Here is a 22,325-nt window from a genome sequence, read left to right as displayed (position 1 = left end):
TCCCAAGTACTTACTCTCTTTGACACATTTATCTCTCTTATATTCTGGATGATGGTGCCATATTTTACCTCTGGGAGGTAGTGTCTGATTCATTTCAGGGTTCCCAGAACAGTGCCTAGGGCCTGGCACACAATAAGAGGAAAGAATGGCCCAGGGCATGTGAACAGCTACTATCATGGAGGTAACAATAGAGTATGTGGTTGAACTCAGAAAGGAGGAAATGGCTTCACTGGATAAGGAAGGGGCTGTGAGGCATGGCAGGACAGTCAGAGGGCATGGAGGCATCCATCACACAAGTCAGACTTGCAGTTACAGGAACCCACAGCTCTAGCCTCCGGGCAGGAGCAGGGGAAGCAGGTAAGCGGACCGCAGGGTGGCTTTCACTGAGTTTTCCTGCGACTTCCTGCATGTTCACCCTACCCAGAGGCCAAAGCCTGGCCAGGCAGGGGGCAAAGGGAGGCTGTGCAGGGCGGAGTAGGGCGGGATCACAGACCTGAACCCTTGGCTAGGCACCACCTGTGCTGACCGACTTAGGTACAGTAGCTCACTTGATCCTCTCAAGCTGACTTGAAATCAAATCACCTCCTGTGGAGTGATCGAAGAAGCTCAGGTTCACAGGAGTGAAGCCGCTTGCTGGAGTCTGACAGACGGAAGTGGAAGATGTAGGGTTCAGACTCAGGCCTTCTGACTCCAAGAGAGAAAGCCCTCCTACCTGCGAGGAGGGGTGGGTGTGAGCATCTCAGGAGCAGCTCTTCGAGAGCTGGGAAGGTTGGAAGCAGAGGTCAGGGCCCTGGGTGGGGAGAGGGGGTCTGTGCTTGCTTGTCCCTTAGGCCTGACTGCCTCACAGGTGGAGGGGAATGCCTGTCAACACGGAGAGGCTCCAAAGCTGGGTTGGCAGCAGTGGACCAAAACTTGAGGCAAACAGGAAAAGAGCAAGGATCCCGGGGAGAAATGGCCAATACCACAGTCCATCACAGGGCGCAGATCGATGCTAGGCTTCAGGACTTGTGTCCCCCCCCCCCCCCCCCACCCAGTGGCACAGGGCAAGCTCCCTCCCATCTGGGAGAGTGAGGTTCTGGACTATGGGACCCCAACTCGGGAGAGCTCATTAGATAGCATCTCAACGGGGAAACTGAGGCCCAGGGAGCACAGGTGTCTCGTCCAAGGTCAGAAAGCGAGCTAAAGAGAGATTTGAGACTAGAACCCAGATTTCCTGACTTTCTAATGTCCACTGGCCTCAGCCCGGGTGGGCACTCCTGCTCGCCTTCTGCCAGGGTCTCCGCCTTCAGGAGGACAGAGACGGACGCGCCAGAGGCTTCCGCGCGCGGCGCATCCCTCCCCACTCCACCCCTCGGGATCCTTTAAGAGGCGGGGCTTGGCCGCCCGCCCCGCGGCCCCGGCAAAAGGCTGGGACTTTACTCCGGCGGCGGAGAACGAGCCCGTGCTCCATCAGCTGCCGCAACCGCCGCGCCCGAGCCCGAGCCACGATGAGCGGCAGAGTCGGCGATCTGAGTCCCAAGCAGAAGGAGGCACTGGCCAAGGTGAGACGTCCCCCGCCCACCCCACCCCCCGGGCCCCCCTTCGGGCCAGGGCCTCGCCCTCCGGCTGCAACGAGCCGGGAAGGGGCCGGGGCGGGGGGCGGGCGACCGTGCGGGACAGGCGGACGGAGGAGGGAGCTGCGGCCCGCGGCACCTGACGCCTCGCATCCCTCGTCCCAGCGGCCCGCCGCAACCCCCTGCGGGGGCGGGGGGAAGTTTGGCTACCCCAGCCTCATCCCCGAGCGAGCCCTTGGTGCCACCTGGGAAGAAGCGGTTGCTTGGAAGCCCTCGGAGGCAGCCGAGGGCACAAAGGCAATATTCATTCTGGAAACTGGCAGCCGGGCCCTGGGGGCCGGGGCAGGGGTAGGGCTTCGGGTTTCCTCCCATTTCCGGGAGGTTTTCCTCTTGTAGGGGCACTAGGCACCACAAACAGGCCCCTGACAGCTCCTTAGGACACTTGGAGAGCCCCTGCTGGGGCACCAGGTCTCTCTGCGACCTTGGGAAAAGCCGTCCTCCTCTGTGTGCTGCTCGGTAAAAGGAAATGAGAGGTTGGACCCCACGATGTCGAAGGGAGCACCCTCATGTGTGAAGCCTGGGATCCTATGGGTGACTCATTGGGTTGAGGTTAGTTTGAGTTCAGACCAGGCCTCCCTGACCAACAATTCAGGCCCCTCCCTGGCTGGCAACTTGGGCAGAGGCTCTTCAGAAGGCTGGGAGGTAAGCCTGGCTTTGCCTGGGCACTTGGGCAGAGGAGGGGGCAAGAGTTTGAAGGCTGGAGCCTCTGTCCACCAACTGCATCTACTCTTTGTTGCCCTGTAGGAGAGGGGAGGTTGGCTGTACTGGGACCCAGAATTGATGGGGTCTGGTCTCCAGGTTAGGGGGCTCCACAGCCAAGGAGTTCTCCATTTCTGGGGGGACAGATGTCTCTCTTGCCACACAGTGGGGCTGAGGCACCAACCCCACGAAGGCTTTGCCCCAGGCTGGGCCTTCCCCCATCCTGGTGAGGCTGGATAGGGAGGCTTCAGATTTTACTGCTGACCTGCAGGGGACGTCAGGCAGAGGAGGGGATTAGGTGGTGATTAAACTGGAAACCAGGGGCTGGGTTAGGGTCCTTGGTGAGGGGCTGCTTCAGGCCTGGGCCCTGGAGGAGCAGTTTCCCTGGGAGTCCAGGAGCTGTTAGGGGATGGGGTGGGAAGATCTGTGTCCCTGGCTGACCTCAGCAAGGGACAGAGGTGGCAGGTCCTCATTGGTCCCCTCCTGGGCTGCCCTGTAGGTCGGTGACTACAAAAAGGTGAGGGGTGGGGAGCAGGAGGCATGGGGAGAGCATGGGGTGTGTGTGTGTGCTCACCTACAGGGCAGTGAGCAGTCGGAGGTGGATATAGTCATCCGTTGGGGTCACTGTCCGTTTCTCTTGTTTGGTACTCCCTGCCCTTTCCCCCTTCGTGGCTTCCTGTTGAAACTGTTCCCTCCCACCTGGTTTGTCCTCCTCCCTCCTTCTGCTACCTTTGAAGTCCTTCAGGCACAACACAAACTTTTTTCGAATAGGATGAGACCACCGTCTTCCTGGGCCCGGCACCATCAGACTCTTCCTTCCCTCGCTTCCCCAGCCCATTGCTCACCAGTCCATGACCATGGGGCAGAAGACTACAGTGGAAAGCATGCACCCTCTTGCCTTGGACAGACGTGGGGCAGGGGGCAGGGTGGCATCCCAGCCCTGCTGATCACTAGCTGTTCAACCTTGGGCATGTTACTTAGCCTCTCTGAGCTCTAATTTCTTCATCTGTAAAATGGGGACAGTAGTACCTCTAGGGACTCTGAGTGAGGCATGAATAAGATAAGTGCCAAGTTCAGTGCTGGGTACACAAGGAATGCTTGGTGAACAGACATCTTTGATTGTGGCACATCCCCAAGTGTCTACTATCACAGTTAGCAGGGATAGCCTATGGCTGCCTGCCACACCGGAGTGTGGAAGGGCGTACAGACAGGCAGGGGTAATGTGTTACTCCCTTCCCGCCACCTCCTTGCTATCCACCAGGGCAACTGAGTACACCCATGTGCTCAGCCAGTGTCTGCAGAGTTGACCCGTGTTGAGGCGGGGTCCAGCTGAGTCCCTATAGAGAACCCTGGGCAGGGGGTGGTCAGGGAGGGGACCTGCCACTCACCCTCCTACCTCTCCCTACAGTTTCGGGAGAATGTCCAGGATGTGCTGCCCACCCTGCCGAATCCAGATGACTATTTTCTCCTGCGCTGGCTCCGAGGTGAGGGAAGAGGGGCTGTGGGAGGCTGGGGCAGGGTCTCATTCTGGGCAGCAGAATGGTACCCCCGGAAACCCTGCCCCTCGCAATCTGAGAATCTGGAGAATTCAACCATTAGAACCAAGAGAGCCTCGTGTAGTTATATAACCTTGACCCTCCTATTGGGTGGAATAACAACAGTGGGACTCAGAGAGCTGAAGTAACTTGCTCCAGGTCACACAGCACCTGAGCCACAGGCAGAGAGAAGGTGGTACGTGGTGGGCTGACTCCCAGCCCAATGCACTTTCCTTTCCTTCCATAAATCCTCTCTCCTGGTGGGCTTGGGGAAGTAGGTTGAGGAAAAGCCTAGGAAGACCCAGGTGTGTGGGAAGTCAAAGGGAGAACCAAGTTTTGAACCAGAGTGCAGATCCATAGGAGAGGCTGGCCTCCTCTGGGGCCTTTTGGGGATGGCAGGCCAGCTGTTTTAGCAGCTTGCTGGAGGAGCAGAGTGCATTGGGTGGGGATTGTGGGGGGCACTCAGCCTGACCTCTGTTGACAAGATTCTGCTCGAGCCACCACCCAGCTCCAGAGCCCCACGTTCAAGTTCCAGCTCTGTCCTGGCCTGGCTGTGGCAGGTGGGCCAGGAGTGCACATCTAATTTAGGAACTACATCTAGTTCCAGTAGAACAAGACCAGATGGGGTGCCCTGCCTATCGCAAGATGTAACATGACAGAACCCTGCCTGTGCTAATGAAGGGTACAGCTTTCTCCTCACATCAGAGTCCAACTTAAACCCCTGTCCCGACTCCTGAAATTTCCCCTTTCTTTTTTTTCTTCTCCTCTCCTGTGGTTCGAGTCATGCACCACCCTCTCCAGTTCCTGTGACACAGTTTTTTTTCTTTATAGAAACTTTAATACCAGACATTGAAATAATAGAGAAAATTCTACCGCGTAAGGTTGGTAGAGAGTCGGTTGTGTTGTAGGACGATAGCCCCAAATATTAAAGTACACATCATGCCTGAGTATGTATAGACACAGGCACACATATGCATCCCCTAGGGGTCCTGGGACAGGTGAAGGGATGTATTTTTCTTTTCTGCCCAGAAATGGAGCTGGTACACTCTGGGGAACTGCTAGTAGGCACCCCAGGGCAGGAAAGCCAGGAAAGCCATGGGGGGTTCCGTGTGCCTCTGGAAGTGCCACTTGCCCGATCCCCCCACAAATGTTGTGAGACGCCTCCCCCCCCTCCCCCCAACCCCCTCCCCCACTCCAGCCCACTCAGATTGGGTTGGAGGGGCAGTAGGGGGGCGCAGTGGAGCCAGTCGAGGGCTGGAGGATATTTTGGTCCAGCATTTGCTGAAGGACTGTAGCTAGAAGCGGGTGGGTAGGCAGCGTGGGAAGGTTGTGCTGCCTTAAAGGGCCAGCTGCAAGATGATCAAAGACACCACCGGGCTGCTGGTAGGTAGAGACGTGTGGTTTCAGAGAGCTGAACAATAACACAGCCCTTTTATCTTGGGGAGGCTGCCTGGGCTCCTGGCAGTTGGTTTCCCTGACATTCCCAACTCTGCAGTCCTGGGATAACCCCTCTCTTTGCAAGAATATCAAAGAGTATTGTCATCCTCTTTTTGCCAGTTGAAGCATTGGAGGCTCAGAGAGGGGAAGGCACATCCTGGAAGGCACACATCTAATGAGGAGCAGAATCTGGGTGGAAACCTAGGGCCTCAGAGTCCCGGGCCAGCACTCTCTCCTTTAAGCCATGGCTGCCCCCTGCCCCGCCGCCCCGCCCAAAGCCAAGTTTGGCCTCTTCAGACAGAGGAAGTGTCTCTTCACTACTTTACTTGCGCCTCACATTTCCTGGGCAGGAGCTCGGGCCTTGTCAGACTCTACTGTGAATTTCAATTAGGGCTTTTGTTGCCCTTTTTTTAATGGAAACCTTTTCCCTCTCTACCTTTGCTTCTAAAGGAAACATTTTCAAAGTGCATGCCAACAGAATGCCTTTCTCTAACCTAGGTGTGAGCTCAGGCTTTCACTCTTGGCCCCTTTCCCCTCACATGGGTTCCATTTTCTGCTCCCCGCATCCACCCCCTGGCCCCCGCCCTGAGAGCAGGCACAGAAGTCTTTACTGCTTTCCCCTGACTGGGGCTGAGCTCTGGGCTTCCCAGCAAGGTCCGAAGGCCAGATGAAAACCCACAGGCAATAGCAACTGTGTGCATATTGGGGAGATAGGGCGTTGTCAGGGAGGTAGGGGGCAAAGCAGGTTGGAGTCTCCTTCACCAGGACTCAGAAGTTATCAAATCAGGACCCAGGACAGCTGCTCCTAGGTCATCTCTGACATTGACCTAAGCCCCCAACCAGGGCACAGGAGCCCTGGAGAGGCCTGACTCAGCAGGCATAGGGAGGCATTGGGCCAGATACTGCCACGGCCAAGTGGCAACTCGGGGAGGGTTTTCAAAGAAGACCCTGGGGGCACCTGGGTGGCTCAGTGGGTTAGGCCGCTGCCTTCGGCTCAGGTCATGATCTCAGGGTCCTGGGATCGAGTCCCGCATCGGGCTCTCTGCTCAGCAGGGAGCCTGCTTCCCTTCCTCTCTCTCTGCCTGCCTCTCTGCCTACTTGTGATCTCTCTCTGTCAAATAAATAAAATCTTAAAAAAAAAAAAAAAAAAAAAAAAGAGAGAAGACCCTGGCTGTTGGAGCTTGGCAGATACGGGTGAACTGGAGAGCTGTCTGGAGAGAGGGGGGCTCACGCTTTACTGCCACTCCTGTTCCTATGGACCTCGCCCACTTTCACAGACCAACTGGGCTCCCCCATCATGACAGTAGGTTACTTTTTTTTCCATGTGTTTCTAGATCATATAGATGATTCAGTTGGTGATGTGGAGTATCTTGTCCAAGGTCAGACTGGGAGAATGGGGACGGGCTGAGAGTCAAACCCAGATTATATGCCTCTACAAGGTGCCCCTCGCTGCCACAACAGTGCGTGCAAGATTGCCAACAAAAGAAACTTCCTAGGAGTAAAGGCCGTTCAGTTCTATAAATGGGTGTCCAGCAGTGATGATGATGGGCATGGCATTGGTCAATCCACAGATGCACCCTTTGGGTGCAGGACAGTGGAGTTGATTTCATGATAGCAGAGTCAGGGAATATGCTTGGCCACTCCCAGAGATCAGTGATTAAGGGACCAGTGATAGTCCAGAGGGCAGCCTATCTGGCCCAGGTCCCAGGGCTGTCAGCAGATCTCGATGGCAGTCTGATCCACAGAGGACATAGGGATGGGAGGGACAGTTCATAGGGCAGTTGGCAAAACTGGTCAGAGTCTGGATCTCAGAAACTCTTTAAAGGATGAACTGGAGTGAGCTGTCACAAGATGAGATCTGATAGGGATGGATCCAGAAAACCACCTCACAACATATGGGTTGGAGGCTTAGCAACAGCACAGCTGAAAAGGATTTGGGAGTTTCAGTTGACTGTAAGCTCCATCTGAGTTAAGAGTGTGACTGTTGCCAAGAAAGTTCTCAGGCTTTCTTGGAGAAGGGTAGGCAACACCTCGCGCCGCACACACAGTTCCATGGAGCGCGCTTTTGAAGTAGGGCGCTCGCAGACTGGGAAACATCCAAAGGGAAGTCCTGTGAATGGACTTGAAACCAGGCTGCGAGGAACAGTCAGAGGAAGGATCCATGGAGGGGCAACATGACAGCCAAGGGCATGCAGGGAGCAGCACAAAATTCACCCATATTGGAAAACTTGTCACATGGCTGAGGAAGGGACCCTACTCTCAGAGCGTTTCAGCTGTGGGTCTCTGCTCAGTGTAACAAGGAGTGCGAGTGCAAGTGGCCACTCAGATTATCTGAAAGCAGTTGGCTTTCGGGGGGCAGTGAGTTCTTCGTGTTCAAGCTTGAGCAGGATGACTTGGGGTGAGAGCATGAAATGAAGAGTTGGCCCAGGTGAATTCTTTAATTTTGAAGTTTTCCAGGAGCCCTGAGAGGAGGGCCCTCTGTGTCCCATTAGGGTATATGTGGATCCTTTGAAAATATGGCAAGGTTGACCAGAGGCTCATCAACCATTCTATCATCCTGGGATGTTCTGCCAGGTCCACCCCAGATGACAGGGCAGCTATGTTCATCTTTGAACTAGGGGTCAAGTTCTCAGAAAACGAAGGAGATTAACTTTGTATAAAGGGAGAAAGCTGAATGATAACGGTATCCAGGGTTCACTTTCCCTGATAGGAGATAAGATCTTTCACCTCTTGTATCCACGAGGGTAAAATTCATTGGACCCCAGTATTACAAGGCTGCACCCACCTGCCCTGATCCTTGACCTGCTCTTTGGGGGCTGTGGTATTGTAGAAACCCCTTAGTGGAGTTCCTCCTCTTAAGCTTCTACATGTGGGGTCATCTGGATGTCAGCTGGGATGAAGTTGGAGAGGAGCCAGCCCAGGAATAGGGAATAGGGAAATCTCCCTGTCCTTGGATGCCCAGCCCCCTGGTCTAACCCTGACCACATTTCCCTGTTACAGCAAGAAACTTCGACCTGCAGAAGTCTGAGGCCATGCTCCGGAAGGTGAGCTCCATTTAGATATAGCCCACTGTTGTCTCGGTTCCCACCCATCAGAATCACACTGGGGTTGGACTATCTTTGCCCACCCTGCCCACCTGATCACAGCTTCTGGCTCATGTGGCCAATCTGAATATTAGCTGGCCACTGTTACAGCCTTATCCCTTTGGGACAAAGTGCATTCCCTTCCCTGAAACAGAGCTTGCATACTTCTGGTCCAGCTAAGAATTACAATCTGTTCTGCCTGGATCTCCGAAACAGGCAGTGCCTTCTTTTCCAGTCCCACCACTTGCCTTCTCACGATGTACCTGGGACACAGTGTCACCTATTGCTAGATGCCTATAAGGGGTTCTACTACCCCTGCCTTTTTTTTTTTTTTTTTTTAAAGCCCTATCTCTATGTTTGCAGCACGTGGAGTTCCGAAAGCAAAAGGACATTGACAACATCACGAGCTGGCAGCCTCCCGAGGTGAGGATGAATGATCTTGCCCCAAACCTGTGTTAGTTAGGTCTGTTGCACCCACAGTCTGTATCCCAAGGCCGTCGGATTGAGGCCCTCAAGAGGAAAGGTTTGACAATGCCCAGTGAGCCCAAATGGTTCTCAGAGTGGGTATCCATTGGCACCCAGGGGGAAAGGCTGTGGAGGGAGAGCCTGATGAACCTATGGGAAGGCCCCAGGATGCAGGCCCATGGGCCTGCTGAGTGGGGGCCTGGTCTGTGTCTTTGCCCAGGTGGTCCAGCAGTATCTGTCAGGGGGCATGTGTGGCTATGACCTGGATGGCTGTCCCATCTGGTATGATATCATTGGACCTCTGGATGCCAAGGGGCTGCTCCTCTCAGCCACCAAACAGGACTTGCTCAAGACCAAGATGAGGGACTGCGAGCGGCTCCTGCAGGAGTGTGCATGCCAGACCAAAAAGGTGAGTGGTCTTAGCATGGTGAAGAGTGAGTTCACCACCGTGGAGTTGATCCAACAGAAGCAGGCGTGTCACATGGGGATTTAAGCACAGGTTCTGGGCTGAGACATGGACGTTTGGATTTCACGGACGAGTGAAATCTCCAAGTTTTAGGGATGGACCCACGTTGCCAGATTTGTACTTTTTTTTTTTTTTTCCAAGTAAGGACTTAAAAAGAAAATGTACTGGCTGCTACTGTCCTGGTTAACCCCCAAATCATAGGAATCATAGTCTCAGAATGAAGGGCTGTCCTTTAAATCAGAGAAATGTAGTTTCCTAAATAACATACTATACTGTCATCGCATTTCTCATTCATCCAGGCACTGGTAAGATCTCTGTCATGGCCCAGCCTCTCCTCGGATAAGTATCTGGGCACCTCTGGTGCAGATGAGCTGAGAGTCTGTGCTTCTCTAATTCTGTATTCGAAAAAGAGAGGACAGGTGACTCCCTCTCCAAGAAAAAGGCTAAAGAGAGAGCTGGATCTTCTCTCCTGCCTTTCTCTTGAGCCTGCGTAAGGATCCAGCGAAATGATGTCATAGGTTTGGGAACATTTCAACACTGTTGTTCACGAACATGCACTGAGAGCCTAGCGTGTCCAGAGACCCTATAGGCTGCGGATGCGGAGAAGTGTTTGATGGACACCCTTCAGGGCTTAGGTTGGACGAGGTCCCATGGACTGAGCCCTACCAGGTGCTATGCACAGAGGAAGAGGGAGGCCATCAGGTCAAACTGCAGAACAGAAGAGACCTCAAATATAACCTAGATCCACCCAGTTGTTTACTGGATGAGAATAGGACAGCTAGGCAGGAAGAGTGACTAACCTTGGCCATAATTCTGGCCTTGGGGCTGCTTATCTCAATTTGGAAAACCCTAGATATGGCCCTGCCCAGATCTGGTCGCCCTACGGGCACATCAGCAAATCAGCTTCCTGCCCTGAACTGGGGTAGGCTTCTGCAGGGTAGCAACCTGCTGTGACTTTCTCCTCTCTATCCCCTGCAGATGGGGAAGAAGGTGGAGACCATCACCCTGATTTATGACTGCGAGGGGCTTGGCCTCAAGCATCTCTGGAAGCCTGCAGTAGAGGCCTATGGGGAGGTGAGGGGCAGAGCTGGGGGTTGTGGTTGGGAGGAGGAGAGAAAGCAGAGGGGAGTAGGCCCCTCTGCTAGGAGGTCCCGTCTGGCCTGGGAGAGGCAGGGTGTGCTGGACTCAGTGATTTTGTTTCCTCAGTTTCTCTGCATGTTTGAGGAAAATTACCCTGAAACACTGAAGCGCCTTTTCGTTGTTAAAGGTAAGTTGGGAACTACCTGTGATGAAGTCAAATGGGAAAGGAGGGCCCCAAATGTTCCTGAGACAGATTCGGGAGAGTGGAATGGGGTGAGCCAGAGGAGGAGATCTGAGGGCCCCTGACATAGGCAGATGGATTTATGATTCACAAAGCTTTTTGGATTTATTGCCTCCTTGGAACCACTCAGAGTGGTGACACAGGAAGACTAGACCTGCTGTCCAGACAGGGAAGCCAGAAGTCAAAGAGGTGCCCGTGCCAAACCTCCCACCCTGGGCTGACCGACACAGGGCTGTGGAGGACACTGTCAGGGACAGAGTGGGCTTTGCTCTGGGTCTCACAACACCTGCTCTCTCGTCCAGCCCCCAAGCTGTTTCCTGTGGCCTACAACCTCATCAAACCCTTCCTGAGTGAGGACACCCGCAAGAAGATCATGGTCCTGGGGGGTGAGTAGCTCAGACTCTTCCAGTGCCACCAGTTGGCCCGTGACCCAAACTGGGGATAGCTTTAGAGGTGGCTAGGGTGAAGGCTTCCTCTGCTGATGGTAGCAGTAGGATCCAAGAGCAAGTGGGGGCCACGGAGGTCATAGGAGCAGAGAGGTTGCTTCCAATTAGGGGCTTCCTTTGATGCACGCTTACCCTGGGTCAGACCTGGACTAGGTGACAAAGGGGTATCAGAGTCCCCTGAGGAGCTCCTGGCCCTCTTGGGGAAGGGGAGTTGCACCCTGGGTGCGTGGGTGGGAACAAGGACTAGGGGCACTCAGCCCTCCCAACCAGACACCCAGGTGGGACCAGATGCTGACCTCAGCTGAGTGTTGTGGCATGAGTAAGAGGCAGTCCCATGAAGCCAGGCAGGAAGCCACCAGGCAGAAAGAATAGCACTGAGTGAAGGCCTTGCGCACCACGGCTCAGGCAGTCTTGGAGAGCACGTGGCAAGAGGGGAGGTGCAGTTGGATAGGCTGCCTGGAGCCAGGCACAGAGAATCCAGGGCACTGTGCTGAGAAGCTGGGACACAGCTCCACAGGCTGTTGGGAACCAGAGAAGAGTTCTGAAATGGGGACATTGTGGGGAAGGACCAGGATCGGACTCTTTTTTTTTTTTTTTTAAGACTTTATTTATTTGCCAGAGAGAGGGAGAGAAAGAGAGCGAGCACAAGCAGGCAGAGTGGCAGGCAGAGGCAGAGAGAGAGAGAAGCAGGCACCCCGCTGAGCAAGAAGCCCGATGCTGGACTCGATCCCAGCACCCTGGGATCATGACCTGGGCCGAAGGCAGCAGCTTAACCAACTGAGCCACCCAGGGGTCCCTAGGATCAGACTTTAAATGGAGACCTATATGACTGGCATGCCTGTGAAGGACAGGTACTAGGTTTGTACGCTGTTGCAAACCCAAGCTGGGCGGTGGCGGTAGGGCTAGAGAGGAAAGGAGGGATTTGGGACTCACTTAGGAAGTAAAACAACAGAACCACAAGATCGACTGGGCATAGGGAGGGAGGAAGAGGAATCCAGAATGACTTTCTGGTGGCTGGTGTGAGTGACTTGAGTGTTGCAATGACTCTGGTGTGTTTAGTTCAGCCGGCGGACATAACCTTGATGTTGAGTCTGGGGAGTCTGTGAGATGCACAGAGACTGGGGATACATGAGTCTGAAGCTGAGGTGAGGACTCTGGTTTGAAAATTTGGGAGTTAGCAGTTATAGGCAGCAGCTAAGAACTTGAGAGTAAAGACTGCCCACGGAAGAGTGAACCCTGGGGACTGAATTCAAGGGCAGGCACGGCAAGAGGAGCCCACCAGGGAGAAGGAGTGATTGACGAGCTTGGCAGTGTCACACTCGACACAGGTTGGATATGCAGGGGAGCTGAGAGGACATCAAGGCACAAGGAGAAGCCAGCAAGGAAGATGCACAGGAATCAAGCCAGCCAGGAACAGAGAGGAGCTGAGTTTTGCCAGAGCATTAGGAGGAATTGGTAGGAAGGAAAGGCCAGAGAGGTAGACTGGCATTGGCTTGTGTCAGGCCAGGTGCTGCCTATGGAATTGACCTTGGGGGTAGGTAATAGGGATTCTAAAGGTTTCTGGATGTTCACCGCTAGGTGACAAATGGAAAGTGGAGATCTTTCCGATGCAAATTAGGCGTGAAGCATTCTGGAAAGTTCAGAACTTCTGGGTTCTGGTCCTGACTCTGGCAGCAACAAGTTCTGCTTCCTGTTGCCTCAGTTACTCTCTCTGTAATATGGGAAGGGCCCCTCCTCTGGCCTTATTCCAACTCTCCAGCTGAGCTGGGGGAAGACATACAAAATCTGAGCAAAAGGCTCCAATGATTTTTGGCTTTGCTGCCGCTACCGCCCACCATGAGCAGGAGATGGCTAGGTTTCCTGGCAGCAGACTGTTCTCCCGCCCACACCTAAAACCCTTTCAACCAAGCCTGCCTCAGGCTCAGAAGATACCAGTTCTTCAAGAGAAGATGGAAAACATTCACGCTGGGCTGGTCAGGGTTGCTTAGGAAGCACAGATTACATGTCCCACCAAGACCACAGAAGCTGTTTTCCAACAGTTTCCAACAGTTCTAACAGTGTGGTCTCAGGACCCTAGAAATCAAAGGGCTGGGTGACCCTGGGCAGCCTCTATGAGGCTTTTAGCCAGTCCCCACAGCCGAGGACCCTGGGTCTGTACCCCATGACTGCCTATTTATGGTCTATAGAGTTGGCACAGAAAGGTTTCCAGTATCAAAATATTGTGCTTAGCTGATACTGGTTTAGGAATTTGGAGTGGTGAAATGGTTCTCAGCATTGGTGGCACTAGAGTCAAACTCTCCTAGTCAGGAAAGGGCTTGGTTATTTAAAAAAAAAAAAAAAAAAAAAAAGGAAAGAAAAAAAGAGCCGAGTCACTGGCAGCTAGACAGCCTGAAAAACAGCAGAAGTAAGTAAAGTCGTGGCTGGGGTAAAGCCAAGGGAGCCCCATTTAAGGGGCCACTCGACAGTGGTATAGTCGGTAAGTCACGACTGAGCACGATTACGTGTAGGTGAAAGCAGGGGATGAGACATGTGGTTAGACCCCTCAGTCTAAGCAGGAAAAATCAGATTGATTCAGGCCTTCCTGCTGTTCCCTCTTGGTGGGATGCCCTTCCCTCTATTCTGTTACTTCTGATTGCACACCAGATATTTGTACCCCGTGCCTGCGAGTGAGCGTACACTCTCATACAGGTAGGGAGTTAATAGTTTACGACATCCTCTCAAGTAGTTAGTTCCCTTCACTCCCCCCACCCCCGCAGCCTCGTGGGGCAGGTAGAATCAGGCTCAGCACAGAGTGACGTTACTTAAGGTTGCTCAATGGGTCAGAGGCAATGGAGACGGACTCCAGGGGTTCTGATTCTTAGTCCAGGGAAAGGGCAGTCCTCTGGGTGATGCTGCCTCCTGAACCCCCCAGCAAAGCTGTGGGCACATCGCCGGCTCCTAATGTTAGTGTTTTCTGTGCTGGGGAAGACAGGTTTTTCCTGCCCATTTTGTGTTGACCGCTAGGGCTGTGAAGCAATCCTGCCTAGTGGTGATCCTTTTTTCCCCTCCTTCCTTCCCCCTGCTGCCAGCAAACTGGAAGGAGGTTTTACTGAAATATATCAGCCCTGACCAGCTGCCTGTGGAGTATGGGGGCACCATGACTGATCCTGATGGAAACCCCAAGTGCAAGTCCAAGGTATGGGCTGTGTAGTCCCCTGAAGAACCCAGAAGGACTAGGGATCACCAGGGAAGCCTGGCTCAAATGCACATTCCAGTTCACTCTGTGCCCTGCTTCTAGATCAACTATGGGGGCGACATCCCTAAGAAGTACTATGTGCGAGATCAGGTGAAACAGCAGTATGAACACAGTGTGCAGATTTCTCGTGGCTCCTCCCACCAAGTGGAGTATGAGATCCTCTTCCCTGGCTGTGTCCTCAGGTAGTGCTCTGGACCCCGACAGGCAACCTGTGCCTTTCAGCCCTAGGGTGCTAGTGGTTGGGCTGGAGTGGGAGAAGCCTTGGGGGCAGGACCCACAGAGTGCACACAGAGACAAAATCAGGTCTGAATGGGTGGATGTCCCCGGCAGGTGGCAGTTCACATCGGAAGGTTCGGACATCGGTTTTGGGATTTTCCTGAAGACCAAGATGGGGGAGCGGCAGCGGGCAGGTGAAATGACAGAGGTGCTTTCCAATCAGAGGTACAATGCCCATCTGGTGCCTGAGGATGGGACCCTCACCTGCAGCGATCCTGGCATCTGTAAGTCTCCCTCCCTTGGCTTAAAGCCCCTTCCCTAGCTGTCTGCCTCTGGGGTCCCTCTCGCTCCATGGATTTAGGCTGTCAGACTCTGAGAACTAGATGTGGGGCTCCATGAGCTCAACACTCTCCTTACACAGATGAGGGAGTGAACCTAGGGCAGATCTCTGACCTAATACTTCCAGGTCGAGGTGAGTCATGGTCCTAGGTGATCACGAGGGTCCAGAATACTTGCTCTCTGTTCCAAGTTTAACTGGATCTGTGACCGTGACCAAACGTTTCTGGAGAATGCTCCTTCCAAAGATGTCAGAGAGGCAGAACTGCCTGGGTGGGGGGCAGGGATCCGAGGTGAGCAGAATGCTGAAAAGCCCAGTCCCGACCCCTCTGAGCTTATCTCCAACTTGATCAAAAACTGGGTACAGGACACAAACAGAAGTTTAGCCAGGAGGAATAAGAAGAATGGCAAATGGCCCCCCCCCTTTATTTTGCAAACAGGCATTTGGAAGTGTTTTACATCCCTCCACTTTGTAGTATCAATTAAAATTCCTTTTCAGCAATTCTACTTCCAGAAATGGATCCTACAGAAATGTTTACACAAAGGCACAAAAATAGAGGTAAAAGGATGCTCTTAGCAGCCTTGGGCAACTGGCAATAAACCAAATGACCTTAAAAAGGTCTTGTTAAATGAATTATGGTACATGGGTACATGAAATACATTATACCCATTCAGGAGAATAAATTGAAATGTAAAGGGTCTAATACATGTCAAAAAAAAAAAGAATGAAACATAGCATATGGTATACACTCACTTTGGTTTTTTTTTCTTCTTAAGTATATACATTGAAAAGAATTCTGAGGAATGTATGCTAACTGTAATGGTGATTATCTCTGGGATGGTAGGATGCTTCTAGAGGGCTTTATTTTTTCACTAGTTCTGCAACTAGCTTATTTTACAATGACCATGTACTACATTTGTAAGCAGAAAAAGCACATACATGCACACAAAAAGCCCTTCAAATCTCCGTTTCCTTTCTATCAGAGCCAATGTGCTGGGCGTGGAAAATCAGTGAGAGCAAGGGCTTCATCATCGAGCTGACTTGGATTTGCCTACTGATTAGTTCTTAGGCAGGTGACTTAGTCTCCCCGTGCTTCAGTTTCCTGATTGCTACAATGGGAATCAAATTCTCCACCTCATGGGGATACATGATGATTAAATGGGCAGCACTTATGCCTGGTGTGCAGCAAGCACTCAACACACTGTAGACATCATTATCCTTAGGGCAAGACCTGTGCGGGGATAAGGGCCATCCTGGAGATGGTCCTGGAGATGGGAGAGAAGTCCTGTGCCCTGTTCCTAGGGGCACAGATATCTCTCATACCATCATCCCAACCTCCGATGCTGTGTACTTCCCCACCTGCCAGGCAACCTTCCGTCTCAACCACCCCTTCCTCACAGATGCTCTGTGGTATGGCTCCCTGGGGAGGAATATTCTTGTTAGTGAGCCTGCAGCCAGGTCCTTGGAGGAGAAGGCGTATTATTGTATGCTTCAACAAGAACAAGGCCTGGCACACTAGCCCAGCTACTATTATCCACGGCACATATTTTATAAAGAAGTTTGAATTTTTTAGAGGATTCGCCCATTTTTTCTAAAGAAAAAATGTATTTCTATGTATTTGACAGAGCATGCACAAGCAGGGGGAGCAGCAGGGAGAGGGAGGAGCAGTCTACCCAAGGAGCAAGGAGCCCAATGCTTGATTCCAGGACACTGGGATCATGACCCAAGCCAAAGGCAGATGCCCAACCAAAACATCCAGGTGCCCCAAAGCTTGATTTTTTTTTTTTTTAATTTTACTTATTTGAGAGAAAGAGGGAGTAAGAACATGAGTTGGGGTTGGTGTGGGGGAGAGGCAGAGGGAGAAGGGACAAGAAGACTCCCTGCCAAGTATAGGGAGCCTGATGTGGGACTCAATCCCAGAACTCCAGGATCATGACCTGAGCTGAAGGCAGATGCTTAATTGACTGAGCCACCCAGGTCCCCCTAAGCTTGATTTTTTTTTTTTCCCCTTAATGGACAGGGAAGCTGAGGTATAGAGAAGGGATGTTATCTCTCCCACAAAGCAGTTAATGTACACACCAGAAGACGGAAGACATGAGGGAATCCTAAAGTCCTGGTCCAGATCTCTAGGCAATAGTCTACCCTAGAGATGATCAGGTCTGTCCCTGATGTGACAGACGAGAGAGTAGTCCTGGACCAGGAAAGTAATTTACCTGAGATCGTGCAGCCAGGATTTTCCAGCATTGCCCATGACTGTCTGTAGTATCTGAAGGAGGCAGCCTGAGAAAGGACCAGGATACCTTACACCATAATCAGGCTTAGGTTTGCAAACCCCAAATTTATTTCAGCTCTTCTTGGTTACATTCCCAGCTGGAACATTTATCTGCATGCAGGGCCTTGACTGGGTGCTGCTTCTTGCCCATTCCAAGGAGGATTAAAGGCAGGTCGCAGCACCCACGTCCCTTTCCCAGGTGGAAAGACAATGAGGTGGGATCAGCTGTTGCCTGGAGCCACGGCTCAGGTTAGACCTGAGCCCAGAGAGAACCCAGTGTTAGGTTACAAGCTCACCTGTGGGAGGGCAGTGCCCTTGAAGAACCAGGCGACTCCCTGCAAAGTAGAACATAATCACCCAGTGGAGAAATTAAAACTCTGAGCCAGCCTCCAATGGCAAGAGCACATTAATCCTCCCCAGGCTGGTCTGGTCCTTGCCCAAGTGTGCTTAAAGTAGGGAGAAGGAGAAACAAAGTCTGAATTGATTTCACTTATTTTCTCTAGAGTAATGTTTCCTGGGGGCCGGAGTGTAGAATACTCTATTAGGAAAGAAGATTCAGCAGAAAAGATCTGGACTTTGTCCATCAGGAGTGCATGAGGTGGAACAGGCAGCCTCAAACACGGGGTGAAGGCTCCATCGTACTTCCAGGCAGTGCTGGGGGCAAGAGAGCCCAGCTAGGCTCCAGGAGGCCTGGTTTCTGAGCCGGGCTGTGCCACCAACTCTCCAAATAATTAGTTTTTGCTTTCTTTCTCCTTAAAATGAGAAGAGTGGGCTACAGAAGGAGGTCTTCTTTATCTATGTACTTATTTAAGTAGGTTCCGTGCCCAGTGTGGAGCTTGAACTCACAACCCTGAGATTAAGAGTCAAAATCTCCAGGCGCCTGGGTGGCTCAGTTGTTAGGTGTCTGCCTTCGGCTCAGGTCATGATCCCAGGGTCCTGGGATTGAGCCCTGCGTCAGGCTCCTTGCTTGTCGGGGAGGCTGCTTCTCCCTCTCCCATTCCCCCTACTTCTGTCCCCTTTCTCACTGTCTCTCACTCTGTCAAATAAATGGAATCTTAAAAATAAAAAAAGAAGAAAGAGTCGTACATTCTAGCAACTGAGCCAGCCAGGCACTTCTAGAGCGAGGGAGGTCTTAATCTGGGGTTTATAGACTCCCTTAAAGATCAAACACCTGTTTTTTATAACATACAGCATTTAATATCCCTCTTACTATTCTGAAATGAAATTCATGGATAACATAACCCACCTAAACACATAATTTAAAAAGCATTATCATCTTCCATCAGGAGAAATAAAAGGAAGCTGCTTTAGAATATGTATTTGTTTCCATATATAATGAGAGTGGATGATCACAGCTATTTGCCGCCATTCTTCAGAATGGTGCCTTTCCCATTGGGAAACCCTGCCCCCAAGAGTCCATGGTGGGCTCCAGGGGATCTACAGTTGGGTGCGTTCATCAGATTCTCAAGGGGGTCAGTTCCCCAACAAAAGTTGAGGAGCCCTAGCCTAGAGGATCTCTGTGGGGGGGGGGGGCTCTATAGGTCTGTCAGCATATGATTAGTGTCAAAATGAACCACGCAATTCATGAACTCTACTTTCCCTTAGGCCTCGACCTCTGAACAGCCCCTTCCTTGTTTCTGAGAGCAGAATATGCAAAGCAGAGCCATCTCGACCCTGGTGCTTGATCCAAGGAGCTCAGACCTCTCCTCCAGCATGACCGATTCTGGTCGCTGGGACTCTGTCATCCAGGGCACTGAGGAAGTGTCCCTCTTTTCAGAGGGACTACTGGCTCTGAAAGACCTCTGGTACAGAGAAAATTGATGAGTAATACTTTACACCATGAAGAAAGTGTGGGTGTTATGTCTACCCAATGTCTAAACTATGCATTTAACTAGGGTAAGAAAGGAGTGAGGTTAAATCTCAGGATTAAATACACTTTTGGAAAAAAAATAAATAAATAAAAATAAATACACTTTTGGGAGGCGGGGGGGGGGGGGCTTGCTTTAATTTTTTTTCCTCCCCTGGGAAAAGTAAGAGAAGACCAGGATAGGGAAAGGGCAGAGCCAGTGTTTCTGTTCTCACACTCTGTTCTCTTGAAGGGCTGTTTGACTGAAAGGGAACAACTCAAAAAGGGCTAGATTAAAAGCAGTCTGTTTCTTGGCCAAGGCTTCAAAGCCTTCTCTGCCAACTCCATACCCGTTTTGAGGTTTCCAAATCTTTTAGGATTATAAACAGGGGTGCAGGGCACATCTTGGTCCGTTTATCTTTCTGTGGGATCAATTCCTGGCTCAAAAACTCCGGGTATTTTACCTTCACCAGAACCTGAACGGGGCTCACCTTTCCGGGGCCCAAGACAGGCAGTGATGCCGGTCAGAAGGAAATTCCAGCTCCATCACTTCCTCACCGTGTGACACAGTGCCTTCCTTTTTATACGCTATAAAACAGGACTAATGCTGAGTTATTTGGAGCAATAACATAATAGTATATATAGATTACCAACCCAGGGCTGAGACACCTCCATAGCCATTGTTGCCATTATTACTATGACAATTGATGCTGTTCAAGTTCTAACTCTTCCGAAAAGCCTTTAACAAGGCCCTCTCCTTCCAAGCTGTGACAGACGTGGCTCTCTCACTCATCTGGCACTCAGCATGTTCTGTTTTTTATTTTTCTTTCTGTGAATATCTTGTCCACCCAGCTTAAATTTCAGAAGGTGAGGGACCACTGCTTATGTCACCTTTTATCCTCATTACGTACCACACTGCCTTGTTCAGTCAACAAAATCGCTGTCCTTTGTAGAACTGCCTGAATGTCTGGTTTTCTGCCTCCCCTCAGATGTCCTGCGGTTTGACAACACCTACAGCTTCATTCATGCCAAGAAGGTCAGCTTCACTGTGGAGGTCCTGCTTCCGGACAAGGCCTCAGAAGAGAAGATGAAACAGTTGGGGGCAGTCACCCCGAAGTAATGCTTCTTCCCACAGCAGGCGTGGCTCCCTCTGTGTCTCCGTCAGTTTCTGTCCCTTGTAGCAGTCATTTTCCCAGTACCCAGATGCCCAAAAAAGCTGGGCTACAAGAAAGATCTTGGGCTGGATTTGGGGAACTTTCATTTCAGAATTAGGAAGAGGGGGAGCAGCAGGACAGGGTCTCCTTCCTCTCAAATTACTCAGGGGTCCCCAGGGGCTGGGCACCATGATAGGATCTACCATCCTATAAGCTGTGCCAACATCACCTGTCCAGTGACAGTTGAGACAGGAAGGGGTGGGGGGCAGGGGGAGATGTGGGTGGCAGCAGGGCAGAAATTAGAAAACGGGGGGAAGGTTCTGTTAACACTTCAGGGAAGCCAGCTGTAGGGGAGGAACTTGCTCCCAAATTGAAAATGTTAAGTCTAGATCATTATGAGGAGTAGCAAGGTAGCAGTTTGCTAGAATTATGGTGGGGGTTCAAAGGCTCTTCTAAACTTTCTATCTCCAAGGCTGGGACCTTTTGGCTTTTCCCACAAGTTTTCAGGGATGGCCTGAGTCAGTATAGATCTTCCCACTCAGGGGCAGACAGAGAGGCCACCTTGAGACTTGGGACCCACCGGCAGTCTCTTTAATTACTGATTGTCAGTGACTCAGAGCTTCTCAGGACAGCAATTTTGTACCCAGCCACTGTCCTGCAATGCAAACAAAGCACAGGAAAATTACTTCCAGAAATCCCAGTTCCAGGATGGGGCCAGGAGGCTAAGGGTGGGAGTGAATCCTGAGGCTTCTAACCCCCCCTCCCCTTCTCAGTGCTGTCAGCCTTTCATCAACTCTCCATTTGAGCACCCCACACAAAAATGACAAGTGGGATTAAGACAGTAGATCTCAGTGAAAGCCATTCTAGTCTGAGTCTCCCACGGTGCCTGCCGGTCAGCCGGCTTCCTGAGTGACCTCAGCAAGGCTCTGGCAGTCCCGTCTCTGTTGGAGGCATATGGCGGGAGCATTGGGTTCCTGGTGTCTGGCGGGGAGGCTGCCCGGGCAGTGGGCCAAAGGCTGGCCCGGCATCTGGGGGCAGGCACGAATAGCCTCGCAGGCCCCCAGCCCCGCCGTCCACACTGACAAGCAGGGATGGCCAAGGAGGCCCTCAGCGACCACGGATTGGAGGGCACGGACCCTGCGGGCAACCACAGCACATAACCCAACGCTCCACACCGCAAACGAACAATGGAGAGCGCCCCCCCCCCCATCCCCAGGCCCTCGCAGGAACTCCTTTCCCTCCCAAAGCCAGCCACCCCCGCCCCGGCCCAGCGTGGGGAGATGGTCTGGGGAAGCCGAGGGAAAAGGGAGCAGGGCTGGAGCTGACCGGAGCGGCCTGAGGCTGCGCCGGCCTCAGCTACTCCGCTTAGGAGGCATCATCCTGACCTTGGTTTACAGCGCTCTCTTAGGAAAATTAACCAATGAATAAAGCAACATTCAGTACACAGGGAGTAAAAGTCAATGCCCACCGCCTCCCTCCTCGAAGCCCCTCACTCAGTCAAGATTCATGCCTCAATAGCGGACCACATAGTCGCCAACAGCTGGGGCGCACGCGCAGAAGCCCCTCACTGTTCCCCTCTAGCGCGCTTTCCCATGAGGCCCAATGACCAGATTGCTTCCCGATTGGTCCACGTGATGGAATATCTTCCGCCATCTTTGTTAAGGGCACCAGGGGGCCTCCTGGCCGCCTTCAAGGTCTGGGCGGATGCCCCGCCCCGCCCGGTTTCTGGATACATGCCCGAAGGTTCTAGCGCGCGGATTTGTGCGGGTCTGGGGAGAACGTGCAGCGCCTGCGGTGGGCACAGAGTGGGAGGGAAGCGGACGAAAGACGCTCACGTGGTGCTAGGGACCGTCTCCTAATTCCGCGCCAGCACTACCGGTGTTTCCGGGGCTGGAGAGCGCTTTTGGTCTCGAATCGCCGCTGACCCGGCTGTTGGCTGCCGTATACGACCATACGATGACAGAGACGCCCAGGGCTGCAAATGGAGTCGTTAATATTGAACTAATGGTCTTATTTCCCTCATCTTTATTTGATAATAAAAAGCCAATTCTTTAATAAAATAAGTGCCTACTGGGTACCACACTTCAACCCTGTGCTTATGGCCCTGAGTTGTTGCAGAGGTTCAAGGAAATAATATGTGCAAAGCGCTTAGAAGAGAACCTTAACAAGTGAGCACTCAGTAAATATGGGCTACTAGTAG

At 52.3% G+C, this 22,325-nt stretch overlaps 1 protein-coding gene across 1 annotated transcript; it reads left to right on the top strand.

Moving 5' to 3' along the window:
* Nucleotides 1-1,371: 1,371 nt before the first annotated feature.
* On the top strand, nt 1,372-21,569 carry SEC14L2 (SEC14 like lipid binding 2). The gene is made up of 12 exons (XM_059140552.1): nt 1,372-1,541; nt 3,721-3,796; nt 8,285-8,328; nt 8,731-8,790; nt 9,053-9,241; nt 10,277-10,372; nt 10,505-10,565; nt 10,922-11,005; nt 14,134-14,240; nt 14,343-14,482; nt 14,631-14,800; nt 19,961-21,569. Exons 1-12 carry the CDS (start codon nt 1,488-1,490, stop codon nt 20,089-20,091), a joined length of 1,212 nt encoding a protein of 403 aa, XP_058996535.1. The 5' UTR covers nt 1,372-1,487; the 3' UTR covers nt 20,092-21,569.
* Nucleotides 21,570-22,325: the final 756 nt, after the last annotated feature.

This window comes from Mustela lutreola, chromosome 11 (genome assembly GCF_030435805.1).
Source record: "Mustela lutreola isolate mMusLut2 chromosome 11, mMusLut2.pri, whole genome shotgun sequence".
Classification (NCBI taxonomy): Eukaryota; Metazoa; Chordata; class Mammalia; order Carnivora; family Mustelidae; genus Mustela; species Mustela lutreola.
Note: the sequence above shows the minus strand (reverse complement) of the source record. Positions and strands in the feature narration are given on the sequence as shown.

Bases quoted from the DNA above. Each gene is read 5' to 3' on its own strand.
- SEC14L2 (XM_059140552.1), top strand. From the start codon at position 1,488: ATGAGCGGCAGAGTCGGCGATCTGAGTCCCAAGCAGAAGGAGGCACTG. The intron at 9,242-10,276 runs GTGAGTGGTCTT...TATCCCCTGCAG, and splicing joins GTGCATGCCAGACCAAAAAG to ATGGGGAAGAAGGTGGAGAC. The intron at 14,483-14,630 runs GTAGTGCTCTGG...TGTCCCCGGCAG, and splicing joins TTCCCTGGCTGTGTCCTCAG to GTGGCAGTTCACATCGGAAG.